Source organism: Clinocottus analis, unplaced genomic scaffold (genome assembly GCF_023055335.1).
Source record: "Clinocottus analis isolate CAN_PGR_092001 unplaced genomic scaffold, fCliAna1.0.p SCAF_3, whole genome shotgun sequence".
NCBI classification, from domain to species: domain Eukaryota; kingdom Metazoa; phylum Chordata; class Actinopteri; order Perciformes; family Cottidae; genus Clinocottus; species Clinocottus analis.
Genome location: NW_027176042.1, coordinates 1,315,086 through 1,328,717, shown reverse-complemented (window position 1 = coordinate 1,328,717; position 13,632 = coordinate 1,315,086). Strand labels below are relative to the sequence as shown.

General features: G+C 41.8%; 2 protein-coding genes across 2 annotated transcripts; both read left to right on the top strand.

The window, feature by feature from the left end:
- Positions 1–1,660: 1,660 nt before the first annotated feature.
- gnrh2 (gonadotropin-releasing hormone 2) lies at positions 1,661–3,725 on the top strand. Its single transcript, XM_068594056.1, has 4 exons — positions 1,661–1,723; positions 2,719–2,864; positions 2,956–3,039; positions 3,578–3,725. Exons 2-4 carry the CDS (start codon positions 2,730–2,732, stop codon positions 3,614–3,616), a joined length of 258 nt encoding a protein of 85 aa, XP_068450157.1. The 5' UTR covers positions 1,661–1,723; positions 2,719–2,729; the 3' UTR covers positions 3,617–3,725.
- Positions 3,726–4,780: 1,055 nt separating this feature from the next.
- zmat1 (zinc finger matrin-type 1) lies at positions 4,781–10,519 on the top strand. The gene is made up of 7 exons (XM_068594556.1): positions 4,781–4,921; positions 7,217–7,317; positions 7,421–7,507; positions 7,721–7,856; positions 7,969–8,232; positions 8,717–8,807; positions 9,086–10,519. Exons 1-7 carry the CDS (start codon positions 4,783–4,785, stop codon positions 10,044–10,046), a joined length of 1,779 nt encoding a protein of 592 aa, XP_068450657.1. The 5' UTR covers positions 4,781–4,782; the 3' UTR covers positions 10,047–10,519.
- Positions 10,520–13,632: the final 3,113 nt, after the last annotated feature.

Sequence of the window (13,632 nt, the reverse complement as noted above, 5' to 3'; positions counted from 1 at the left end):
AATTGTCTGAGACTACAAATCGGCTGAGTTTACAAAACCTAACCATAATATTCATTCATTTGAAAAAAGAATATATGTCAAATTATCAAATGTTATCAAATTACTGAGAAACATTTGACTTTTTAGCAGGGAGTCCAAATAAAGTATACATTTAATACATTTATTCATCATTTCAAGACGACAAAGTCCATGCTGTGAAAAGTTGGGACAGAGTAAAATCTCACAGGGCGACTTAAATTTACCGGCAGCTGAACTATTAACGAGAACAAATGTGCAGGAAACGGCATAACCAGCCATGCAGAATATATCAAACGTTCAGACTTCTGAAGGTAAGCGGTCCTGCTTCACAAGGTGGAGGGGTGCATGTTGGGTGCATGTTGGATGCATGTTGGATGCATGTTGGATGCATGTTGGACTCGTCCCGCTTCATCACACAGTCCTGAGTCAACATCTCGCTGTCGGTCGCTGTCACGGTGAGAACTGGCTCTGCATCTAAAACACCTTTTTCCTTTCGCTAATTGAGACGGATGTCATCGGCGGCCTCGACGGGAAGCCGCTGTTTGTTCCCCTTCAATCAGACGCGCCTGTGTTGACGCTGCAGAGAGGGTCGTCCGGGTGAAAGGGGGGAGAGGAGGGAGGGATGTGTGATCAGTCGATGCGGTCGGAAAACAGGGAGGAAATTGGGACGGTTGAGTTTTACATCGTGACGACGGCCTGGAGTTTGATCTGTGCAAAACGGTTCAAGACGTGGAGGCCAGAAACTATTGAACCTCAGATTCTCCCAAACGTGTTGTGTACAAATGTTCATGAGTTATAAAATACATGCAGTGAGAAACACTTTTCGAAATATTTTTTTTGCAGTTTTAAGGCGTTTTGAAAACTGTGGAGCCCCTAGAGGCTCCAGGCCTCTTTCCCCTGTGTTTGAGTCGTCGTAGGAAACCCAACTTTTTTCCAATACTTGAGTTTATTGTATGTATTTGTTCAGCAGAGTCTTAGGAAAAAAATGTCTATCTGCAAAAAAAAAACACTTTTAAAAAGATATTTTGATCGTATCTGTAAACATCCAGCATGATATGAGCCAGATTCCCCCAAAAAAGCCCCCTGGAGCGGTCGAGCTGTACGGTTCAGGGCCTTAACAATAGCCCACATAATAAAAATACAGCTTTTTTGGAAATATTACGACAAAAAAAATTACAATAAAACAAATCATTGGGGTGTTATGAAGGAGTTTCAATCAAAAAATGGTGTTGCTTTGTTAAAAAATGGAAAAGAAATACCGTCTGAACGGGGCACGCCGTGACTTTAAACGTATACAACTAAAGTTATCTTTTGTACTTGTAATTAAATTATACTGTTTGTCATGAATCTAATTGAACGACTTAACTCTGTGATTAAACAGTCTGGACGTGGACGCGGGTGATGTGAGCAGACGAGCGTCTCGGGGGTCGTCGGTGCTATTTGCAGATGATAATTGGAATCGGCCGTGTCTTCGTGTCCTCTGGCCCTCTTGTCCCCCGGGGCAAGAGGGGAAGGGATGGGAGGCACCAGAAGGACCAGAGAGGTCAGCGAGGGGCGGGGCAATTAGGGGACGATCATGGAAAACGTTTGGAGGAGCACATATATTCAGGAGGGAGATGAGGGCGAAGATAATCTCTAAAGTATTAGACTCGCGAGACGCCTTCAGGAAAACGACTGAGTGAAACGTAGCGGACCTGAGACTAAGGTAAGGGCACTGATTTACACTTCTTCACAGTTTTACTGTAAGATATACATAGTTAATATGTTAACCTTATGGAAACCGGGCGTGAAAATCCTGCCACGCCCATTTTAAGTCCCAGCATGCCCCATTCAGACAATCTTTTGGCATAAAATATGTAATTTTTTCCATTTTTTAACCGAACGACACAGTTTTTTGACTGAAACTCCTTCCTAACAGACCAACACTTTGTTTTATTCAGATTTTTGTTGCAGATTCTGATTCTTTAGGTCATAATCTTTCCAAAAAGGTGTCTTATTGACGCTCCAGGAGGCTTTTTTGGGGAATCTGGCTCATATCATGCTGGATGTTCATAGTTACCATCAAAATATCTTTTAAGAGTGATTTTTTTGCAGATATACATTTTTTCCTCCAGATTTTGCTGAACAAATACATCCAATAAACACAAGTATTGGAATTAATTTAGGGGTTCTCAAACACTAATAGATATCACTGTTAATGTTGTGGAGCGCCACCTTGAGGAGAAGGTCGCTGTTATAACAGGAAACTTGTCTCTAAAGATGAGCTAAGATCAGAAATGTTGGGATGAATATTGTTCAGCAGCTTAATATGTATTTGACCTGAGAATTTTGAATATTTTGTCTCTATCACAACAAACACAATGGGATAATTTAGCAAAAAATGCAGCAGAATAATTAAGACATACTTGCTCATACCAGTGTGTCTTAAAACTGCAGAATAACTTTCTAGTGACAGACATCTCAGCTCTACATCCAGCATATAATCTCGTCTGTTGACTTTTCATTGCAGGAAAAGCTAAATCAAGGATTCCTTTTGTAGTTCAAACTTTCTACGACACAAAAACAGTTTGTGGGAAAATGGATAATCGTATTCAAACACTTTTCAATTTGATTCGATTTTTTTAAATCAGACACCCAAAAGGATCTGAGGCACCAGCGCCTTCGTCCGAGTTGATCGGTTGTCCATCTTCGCCTTCGCAGGTTGGAATATCATGAGTGTTTCTCGGCTGGTTTTGCTGCTCGGGCTGCTTCTCTGTGTGGGAGCCCAGCTGACCGACGCCCAGCACTGGTCCCACGGGTGGTACCCCGGAGGCAAGAGGGAGCTGGACTCTTTCGGCACGTCAGAGGTTCGGGGCGAGTGTTTGTGTTGAGCATTTCCTTTTACCTCTTCACTCTTCCCTCATGTTTCCTCTGAATCTCCCTCTCTCTGTCTCCCAGATGTCAGAGGAGATAAAGCTGTGTGAGGCAGGAGAGTGCAGCTACCTGAGACCCCAGAGGAGGAACGTCCTGAGGAACATCATTGTAAGTGAGCTGACGGTGCTGCGTGGATGAGGCTGATACACAATATATACACACATATATACAAAACAAGTCATTAGAGTTTCCTAATGCCCTGCTGTAATCAAAAGGGGTTTATTATCCACGTATGAGGTCATTAGCAGCTCAATAACTCATTTTTTATTCAGCAAATATACATCCATGTCAATATAATGTCTTTTGTTGTTAAAAATGTGTTCGTCACAGAAAATGAGCCGAGGCCAATGTGTCTGAGTTTGAAAAATAATTATGAATTAAAAAGTTTTTGGTTGATACAAATGTTTTAAGACATGCATAAACACGATCACAACACTTTGTTATCGCTATACAAATGTGGAACGATGTAATCTCACCAGAGCATTTTCTCATCAGGGAATCTCTCTCCCTTCTCCTAACACGAATGTGTCTTCACGCAAACACACAAAGATGAACACAACAACTGAAAGCCGTGCTCAAACGACACATTAAGTGTTTTGAACATAGCGTGTCTGGCTCTCATGTTTCACTGTGTTACTCTTCGCAGTTGGATGCCTTAGCCAGAGAGCTGCAGAAGAGAAAGTGATGGCGTCCCGCTCTACATTGCTTTTCTACCTAATGAAAACAACTTTGTGTTGATTCTCTGATCTCATCTGTTTGTCAGTACGGTTGTTTTCCAGCATTAAATGGATGTTCTGTGGCAAACACATGTTGAAATTGTAATGTCTTAAAATAAAGTATCTATTTTGATATGAACTTTCTGTGTGTGTGTGTCTGTGTGTGTGTGTCCGTCCAAAACGATCTATAGCATATGCAGTAGTGTGAATAATGTGGAGTGAAAAAGTAGGAAACTTGGATGTTGATGCCATCTGCAGAAGGTCTGTGATGACTCTGCAGTGGTCAGTGTGTTAAGGATGGACGGGAAGAGGACAGAAACAGAATCAGAAACAGAAACATTTATTGCCAAGTAAGTTTACATATATGAGGAATTTGTCCTGGCGGGAGGTGCATATAGTTTAACAGTAAACATTTAACATGAAATAGAGTGCAATAAATAGGGAGCATGAATATTTACATTTATTTATTTATACTTACTTTCTTTGAGGAAACTTTGATTCTTCATGGGCGTAGAACTATAATTTTAATGAAAACAATGTTTTTTGGAAAAAAGACTGAATGAGATGAAAAAGAGAATGAATAACTACGTGCTTTGACAACATGTAAACATGTGTCATATATGGCAATAATGTAAAAATGCATAGATAACAGTGATCCACTTAAATAGCATACAGGCCAATTATAAATGCTGCCACTAATGTGTGTGCTGATGCGGCTTTCGCTTGACTTTTGCTTTCAAAGCTAAAAATCCTAATATATTTTTATATATATATATATATATATATATATATATATATTATATTTGTATATATTGTGCATTTTGTTATGTGCAAATGTTGCTGTTGCAAAAAATATCTATCTATCTTTCTTTCTGTCCTTCCTTCCTTCCTTCCTTCCATTCTTTCTTTCTCTGATTCTTTCTTTCTTTCCTTCCTTCCTTCCTTCCTTCCTTCACTAAAAATCCTGATCCTCACTTCATACCAGTTGGTGGCGGTAATGCACCAATCGGTTGTTTGCCAGCCGCTAATAAACCTCAAAGAAGAAGAACTCTCCGCAGCGCTCGGAGAAACTCGGCCGCACTCGGCCGCACTCGGCGACATCGCGCGCACCAAGCACCACAGATAGGGAACAAACATGGACGACAGAAGTGTCTGTACTCCGCTGCTTGCGGAGTCAGACACTCACCATAACACTACCAGTACCCCTAACGCGGCTTCTGTCACAGATGCTGACAAAGTAATAAACACTCAAATAGATAGCACCCAGGTTGAAGGTGAGTTCTGTCCGCAACGTGGACATTTAGCCGTGTTGTGTCCTAAACGCCGAGCCCACGTTAGCTTTTGAAGCTAACTGGCTAGCCAGTTGAGCTAATTGTAGCCCCGTGGCTAAATGCGCTAAAGTCAACTTTTTAACGTTTAAAAGTCAGGCACAATATGTTTTACCGCCCGGTGCGTACATGAACGTACTAAACGTGTCGCCAATGAAAAGACCCCAATAGTGACACCGATACAAAGATAGGAAAATGCTCGTTGTTGCGAGGAAGTGGTCGGCCAGCTGCACGTCTTGTCTGCTGCATAACTTTCTACCATTTAGTGGGTGACATTCACGTGTGTCATGCCTCTTGCAAATAAGTAGTAATAAGTAGCGTTGCTCAAACCAGTCAAGGCAGTGGACTGCAAATTCAAGAGCTAGTGGCACAAGTTCCAGTCTAAAATGTGGTTGTGTATTGTGTAAGGAAACAAACACAACGTTAGTATTCTCAAGATGGTGCTGAGTTAGATGGGTCTCCCTCTCAAGATAAGGGTGTGAAAGGCAAAAACTACATAACCTGTTTAAACACTGTACATATAGTTTGAGATACAGTATGTGCAATCCTTGCTCTCTTGATAACTGCTACTGTGATTATCATTTGGTAAGTACAGTATTTGAAATGTACAGATATGAATATTTTGGCATATCAAAGTGTGCATTCATTGTTTTACTCATGGCAGTCCTTAGTTTATCTGAGCTGTAGATATTAACCTAGAAACAGAAGGAAATTCTATATTTTAGTAGATTATTATCCTTTTGCATTACATTGGAGAGAGTTAATATCATGTCAACACACTATGGCCGTCAGTATTTGGGTTTAACAGAATTTTTTTAAATATTCAAAATCCTTATTTTTCTTCGCTTTAATTACACATTTGATAGGGCGTCATTTTCCATTTTTGGTATTGATTCATAAAACTATATTTCTGAAATTAGGTCAATCATTTATTCAGTCACAATCATCAGAAACATTAATATTCAGAACAAGAAAGCACATCTTTGCAGTTGACACACACACTAACAAATGTTTTACTAACTAAATTGATATATGGCAAATGATTTAAAATCAGTTTGTTTTTTTGTTGACTATTTGAAAAATTAACACATTTTTATTAACCACAAGACATAACAGTGTTTATGTCATAAACAAATTAATCAGTCATATATATGATTACCTCAATACATAATACAGCGTCTAACAAACAAGAAACCGTGGCCTTAAATTATTAAGATGTTTTGATGTGTTACTTATCAGAAGCATTGATGTAAACAAATTAAGTTTCACAGTAATAGTTCGTACAAATTTGTATTTATTGATGTCATTTTAATATAATCTTTAAAAATGAAACTCACAAACTATTTTTTTCTTAGTTTTAGTAAAATAGCCACGCCCATAACTAAATATTTGACCAAAGTTAAGCTGTTGTTGTTAGTACAAATGTTGTGCCCCTTGTTTCAAGCGAAAATGAGTCATATATATATATATATTGTGTTGATGCTTCCTGTGTTCAAAGTGCAGTGAAACATTTAAACACATCAGACATTGAATAAGTCAAATTAATTAAATGAAGCATGAAACTACGATTATCTCACGTATTATTTTAAGTAACAAATGTTTGGAGGTTTTGCTGTATTGTCCTGTTTACAAATTAGTGTGTGAGGATAATATAATGATATTAATTATGAATAAAAAGTAGCATTTTATTGGGTTATTTAGAATTGAATGACCAAAAAATCCTTCTGTTAAATGGCATATAATACTGGATATGGATAACATCTTGCTTTAAAAGGGTCTAAGCGAGTGTATGCATCTTGAATATACAGCTAAATTGATAAATTTCCCTCTTAAGATGGGCTAATGCATTTTTCAGTAAGTTGTCGTTGCAGTATGTATTGCAGGAGAAGCTGCTGTGCTTTCTGTTGTCTTGTTCTGTGCAGAACGCTTGGCCGACGAAGACAACGTGACCTTCCTCACACATTCAGACAGTGAACATTGTGCGCATTACCACTTCATGTTGCAGAGCTCGTCAAAAGCCAATTTATCTCCATATTTATCAAAATCAGCCAATGAGGAGACACGAGCACCAGTCTGATTTCAGTAGTTTAACTATATATCTTCTAATACAAGTTTACATAAAATAGAACTGATATCATGTAATAATGAGGATTTTAAAAGCCTGTCATTGGTTCATTATATTTCAATAATCTTTATTCTCTGAGGCTCTATTAACAGTGACAGTTTTTTTCTGCCTCACAGGAGACGAAGAGGAGCGACTCGAGGGTCTCCTCGCTGACGACTACTGCCACGTGTGTGAGGCTGTGCTGCTCTTTGAATCTCAGCGGCTGTCGCACTACGAGGTGCGTGCCGCTCCCCGGGGGCGCCGGTCGTGAGATTGTGGTACGATGTCGTTGACCTCGCGAGGTCAGAGCCTTAATGAAAATGTCTTTCCCCCGACTGCAGGGAAAGAAACATGCTCAGAAACTGAAGGTGTACGTGCAGGCCAAGAGAGCCGAGGAGGACATGGACAAAGAGTCTGCGAGACTCCAGGTTAGTTATTTGACTCTAATCTGTCACATTGAACGATGAGAGTAACAGAAGGACCTTAAACTACAATGCTGCAAGCACTTTATGGTAAGCTGTGATGACATGAGAGAGAGGAGGAGCACAGAGAAGGTCTCGGGGATCATCTAGTTTTCTTCTTTCTTGTTAGAAAGCACATGTCTCTCTTGACAAGCCGGCCTCCTGCCTGTTTTATTGCAGCGGACCATGACTGCTGATAAGGACCATTTCTGTGAGCTGTGTACAATGGTGTTTAGTTCCCACGTGGTGGCGAAATCCCACTACGAAGGCAAAGTCCACGCAAAGAATCTTCGGAAACAAGGTCTTCAGCCCCCAGGCAAGTGCGCGATTGAAAAATATTTACAGTTCCAACGGTGAGATTGAAAGTTTTTGCTTGACTTCAGAACGTCAAACACAAATTGAATTGAGAGGATGATTTCTCGTCGCAGGCGCGTACACAGAGGCGCGTACTTTACCGCGTCTCGTTCGCGGCCCCGATGACGCCGACCAGAACTCCCCCCCGGACCCGACGGGCGACGCGGCCGCCCCCAGCGCCGAGGTGGATCTGAAGGACCCGAACAAGCACTGTGCCCTGTGCGCCGCGGCCTTCAACAATCCCCAAATGGCTCTGCAGCACTACAATGGACGCAAACACCAGAGGAACCAGGCCAGACGGGACCTGCTCAAAGAGCTCGGAGACGACGTCCAGCAAGGTAACGCAGAGTCCTGCCTCTCGACGGTAACACCTAGCGCATCCAGCGAGATGTTGAGTGTAATTTAAGTGGCAAAATCAAAGTAAAGAGAAATATCTCTTGAGCAAATTTGTCTTTAGTTACACACACGATATGTCAGTGTCCTTCAATCTAACTGGGATAAAAGGAGACGAGTACGATCAGTAGCATGAAGCCTGATACCGTCACAAAAACAATCAAGAACCTTCAAGAAGAAAAAACATCTTATACTTGAAACCATCAGCCGTAAAGATTCTTAATCTCATTACAGGAAGCGGACATGTGTTTGAAAAACTTCTGACCATAAACCAGAGTTGACAAAGTTTAAGTTAAGTAAGTTTAAATGAGTTAGTCACTCAGGATGTTAACTTTAGGTCTTCTCAGTTACTCCTCCGCACCGCTGTGTTATTGTGGTGAAATTTTTAAAATAATTTCTGCCATCTTTCCCACTCTCTGTTGTCTGCAGCCAACTCCCTGATGTGCCAGATGTGTAGCGTGCAGTTTAACTCTGTGGAGATGTACCAGGCCCACATGCAAGGAAACAAACACCAGATTAGGTAAAATCTACAATGTTCTGACCAACGCTTCATGTCCACTGTCGTGTCGTAATGTCGGCTTAACTGCACTTCAACTTGCATTTCTTGAAACTTGACACCATTAAAACTCCATGAAGTGCTTTTTTTTTGGGCTGATGATATTACAAAACTAAGTTTCTGTCCATTTCTTCTGCTTTCCAGAGATAAAAACAAACAACTTAATGTGGCTTTAGTGTAACATCAACATGTATTACCTGATTAAATAGCAACTTAATTTCTGTTTACGTGTCCTTGACCAGGGAGAAAAAGGTGGTTAAGCTGTGCAAATCTCAACAAAAGGACTACAACACATTCGCAGATGAACTGGCGGATTACATTCAGGTTCAGAAGGCTCGTGGAATCGCCCCTAAAGCCGCTCACGTCCCGCCTCTGGGTGATGCACGGCAAGAGGGCGAGGAAGATGAGAAAGAAGAGGAAGCATTCAACCAGGGAGATGGCATTGACCTCAACCAACGCATGCCCAGCGTCCCTCCCACCTCTCACCCTCCTCATCACTCCCGCCCTGGCGGTTACTACCCAGCCGTCGGGTGGCGTCCTCCCCATCAGGGCCCACCCTGGCCTTCCCATCACTTGGATTACAGCCGCCCTCCTCCAGTCTCCTCCGGCTTTCCCCTGTTCACGAATCCACACACAAATAGAAAGAGGTGCAGAAAGCAGCTGAGCTCCTCCTCGGGTACGACTTCGTCGTCTCCCTCCTCCTCTTCCTTCAGCAGTAGCACGAGCGACAGCGATGACGGCAGCGAATACAGGCGCAGAGGGAAGAGGAGGACGAGAAGATCCAGGAGGCCAAGGGACGAGGACTCAGACAAGGAGGAGAAGAGGATGAAGCGACGGAGGAGGGAAGGAGCCGACGACTCGGAGGAGAGGAGGAGAGAGGAATCCGGAGGGTCCGAGAAAGAGGGCGCAAGGAAAAAGCGGAAAAATCACGGAAAGCAGAGACGACGAGAACATAAATCTCGGGAGGAGGACTTTGAGGTGGAAGGAGTGGAAAGGGTGACGGACAATGTGATGCCAGAGATGCCGGACGATAGAAAAGAGCCCGAAGTGCGTGTTCAGGCTGAAATGAGTGTTGAACAGGAGGAGGGGGAGGACGAGACAAGCAAACCAAAATACAGGAAAGAGAAGAAGAAAACAAAAGAGAAAGCAGACACTCGGACAGAGGAGGAGAAGCTGTGGGACGACTCCATCCTGGGCTGTTGAACTCAAAAGCCTCCGGCCTTCTGAGCTGCTGACATTCAGGCAAATCATGAAGTTATTGTGAGCATGAAAATCACGATATCTTAAACTATTTTAGAGTATTTGTTTATAGCAATTAACAAAGCACTTTTTACTCTTTGCTCTGACGGCCATAACGTGTTATTCACATGTGCGCTAGCTGGCTAGCCGTGTTCAGTCAGTTTGAGTTGGTTAAGATTGAATGAAGTGTTTCTCACGTCCACGGCTATAATAACTTTATTTTTCACTAAGACACTTCACAATGTACTTGATTGAATTCATTTGCACATCTTTATTCATTGTTTGCTATAATATTTAACTTTTTTCTAGCCTATCATTTGAAATGATCATGAAGTCCATTTGAGTTATTAATACATATTATACGTGTCTGTGTCTGTGCTTCCAGAGAGGACGTGCGGTCCTCTTAGCAGCCTGTGGTGGGCGCTGTTGAGCTTTCACTTCAGAGCATCAATAAAGCAAATAAAAGCGCACAGATGTTAGAGGCTTACTCATTTCATTTCCTCTGAAACTCTGTGTGTTCAGAGGCTCGAGGCTTTTAAAAGAAGGCGAGACAGGTTAAATGTTGTGATTACACACTATTGAACTATCGATCTGTTGCACATCTAAACTATGTTGAATAATCAGGAGCGTGCTCAGACATCTCCTTCGTGTAAAGCGCATGCATTATGGATGTACTTGCACATCCAAACAGCTCATAAAGTATTTGGGGTCAGACAGGTGCAAAAGTTCAAATGAGGACGTCTCTTTACAAACTCAAGCAGTCTGGGATGAATTGAAAAAGCAGTTGATGATCACAGATGACTGAAAAGAGGCAAAGTTATATTACAACCATCCTTTTATCTCAGAAGGATTACCTTAAACTATAGTTCGTAAAAGGTCCCAAAACTACGGTTGACCCTTTTGGCACGGCACACTTATTCAGTCATTTGTTTAGTTTATTTCTGTGCGATGCATTTTTCTATCTTCAGCATCGTTGTGAGTTATGACAGTGGGCTAGTTTGGCTTTGTAGAAACTAGATTTCTAGAAGAAGGGATGAGGTTGTCAGCACTAACAGACCAAAATGGCGGCCCGGTAGTGACAAACTACCGCCACAACAAGAACACGCTCCAACAGGCCCGCGGACTCAAACCCACGACTTGATCTGTGAGATGAAGAGCTGCCGACCTTAAACAGTATTCGTATCACTATTTAACAACAAGATGTGTCTGACGAGAGCGGTGGAGACGAGAGATGAAGGCTGCTTTTGCCCGAGGGCGTCAGAGCAGATAGACCTCCTTCACAGCTCGGCTCCCCTCGAGATCTCCTGTTTTCAAAGAATCCTGCGGTCTCCTTCTCCGTCGTCTCGCTCTCGTCGTCGACCCCGTAGAGCGATAGGGCGCCCACATCCTGTCCCTTTGAGACCCCCACCAAGACCGCTCTATACACTCCCCTCCCCCCCGACCTGTCACTCACTCACTGAACCATCCACACAGCGAGCTCAGAGGATGTCAGCGCTCACCAGTTCTGAGTTGTGGTGGTAATCAGACATTTCTGACCCACAATGCATTATAAACGCCAACCAATGGGACGTTTTTATACAACATTTGGTTTTTATTCAGATATTAAATGCAAGAAAATCTTCAGTTCCTCTTTGACTCGTTTTAATGCTGTGTGAAGTTATTGTTGCTCATAAATAGGTCATTTCTCTTGTGAGTGAAGGTATGAATCATGGTTGATGTTCAGACTTTAGTGTTTCATATCAACCTCAGTGCTTGGAATATCTTGGAATAATTGTGACATTAAGCACATGTGTAATAACTCCTGGTAGCTGTTTGTTGTTGCCAGACATTCATTAATTAATGTGTTTCTCTGTTTTATATCATTATACACGATGTGTTTTGGGCCATTAGATTGATATCTTGCAACAATTTGATGGACGTCACTCTTGGAAATTACAACTTTTTCACTAGTTCCTGACATTTTATAGACAAAAGGATTGAATCAATTATGAGACAAATTATTCTGTGATTAAATTGGTGGGATTGGACTTTTCCGGTGTCGTTGACGGTGAACCTCCGTCGTCTTCTGTTGACTTGTCTGCCGGATGACGTTTAACTTTGGTTTGTCGCCGTGCGTTTTCACTAACAATGAAGACAGTTTCCCTTTTTTTTTTTTACAGCTGTAAAGTGCTCATTTGATTTGTGCAGAAAAGCGTCTTGTATGTCGTTCAGATCACGTGAAAGAAATCAGAGAAATTCAGAGGACGAGCTCTTTAAAACTTAAGAGCTGAAGAAACTTATTCTTTGTGTTAACTTATGAGAACAAATGATTTCACTGTCTAACAATTTCGTGTTTTCTGGTTGAATCTAAAACAAACTTTTCACACCAGATATGTGAGAACATTCAGGATGCAAATGACTTCACACACACGACCGTTCAAAAGTTTGGGGTCACTTAGAAATGTCCTTATTTTTCAAAGAAAAGCACTGATTTTAAATGAAGATAACATGAAATGAATCAGAAATACAGTCTCTACATTGTTAATGTGGTAAAAGAATATTCTAAGTGGAAACGTCTGGTTTTTAATGAAATATCTACATATAGGGGTTTAGAGGCCCGTTTCCAGCAGCTATCAGTGTTCTTAGAGACTAATGGATCAGTAGAAAACCCTTAAAAACATTGAAAATCCTTTAGAAAACTTAAAAAAAAAACTTGAACATTAGTAGAAAAAACCCTTAAAACCTCTTTAAAACTCTTAAGACCCCTTGAAAACCTTAAAACCTCTTGCACAGTGATGCTACACGGCTGAAAATAGTCCTGCTGGTGAGAGAAGCTATAAAACTGTTCTTCCTTTGAGCTGGTTGAGGATCTGGAGCTTCACATTTGTGGGTTCATTAAACCCTCAAAATAACCAGAAAAAGAGAACTTTAATGTAAAACTCTCCAGTCTGTTCTTGTTCTTTGGAAATGAAGGATATTTTACGCCACAACTGGCAAAGGAACTGAAAATGTGTCTGGGCGACCCCAAACCTTCGAGCGGTCGTGTACGTTCATTTGGTCATGCAGAAATCTCACATGGTTTTATCATCGTGCCTCTTGATGCACTTTATGCCGCCGTACTTCCTCCAACGTTAGAGAAGTGAGTTATAAGAAAGAACAGAAACAAAGCTGTATAAAGAACATTTGATAATGTGGTTCATCTTTTGTATCACGGATCCTCTGCTTCCAGCAGCTGTACGCTGCCGTCCCCTCTGCAGGAGGCATGAAGCGAGGTCACACACCTGGGCCGAGACCACAGCTCTGCAAACTGCTGCTCTGTGAACACACAACCTTCATATACGTGGGGTCATGTCAGCTGTTTGTCATGTCACCTGCTCCCATGTCACGTATGCCAATAGTAATGAAAACACGAGTATTTGTTGGGTGTGCACCTTTTAACTGAAGTCTTTACGGTACTGTTTTCACATGTTTTGCAGCTGTGTGTGTGTGTGTGTGTATGGCCCACTCTGATAGGCCCTGTGTGTGTTTGTGTGTGTGTCACATGGGGTGTTTCCTTGACGACTCAGGGCCC

Bases quoted from the DNA above. Each gene is read 5' to 3' on its own strand.
- zmat1 (XM_068594556.1), top strand. From the start codon at position 4,783: ATGGACGACAGAAGTGTCTGTACTCCGCTGCTTGCGGAGTCAGACACT. The intron at 7,857-7,968 runs GCAAGTGCGCGA...TTCTCGTCGCAG, and splicing joins ACAAGGTCTTCAGCCCCCAG to GCGCGTACACAGAGGCGCGT. The intron at 8,808-9,085 runs GTAAAATCTACA...GTCCTTGACCAG, and splicing joins GGAAACAAACACCAGATTAG to GGAGAAAAAGGTGGTTAAGC.
- gnrh2 (XM_068594056.1), top strand. From the start codon at position 2,730: ATGAGTGTTTCTCGGCTGGTTTTGCTGCTCGGGCTGCTTCTCTGTGTG. The intron at 2,865-2,955 runs GTTCGGGGCGAG...TCTGTCTCCCAG, and splicing joins ACTCTTTCGGCACGTCAGAG to ATGTCAGAGGAGATAAAGCT. The intron at 3,040-3,577 runs GTAAGTGAGCTG...TACTCTTCGCAG, and splicing joins ACGTCCTGAGGAACATCATT to TTGGATGCCTTAGCCAGAGA.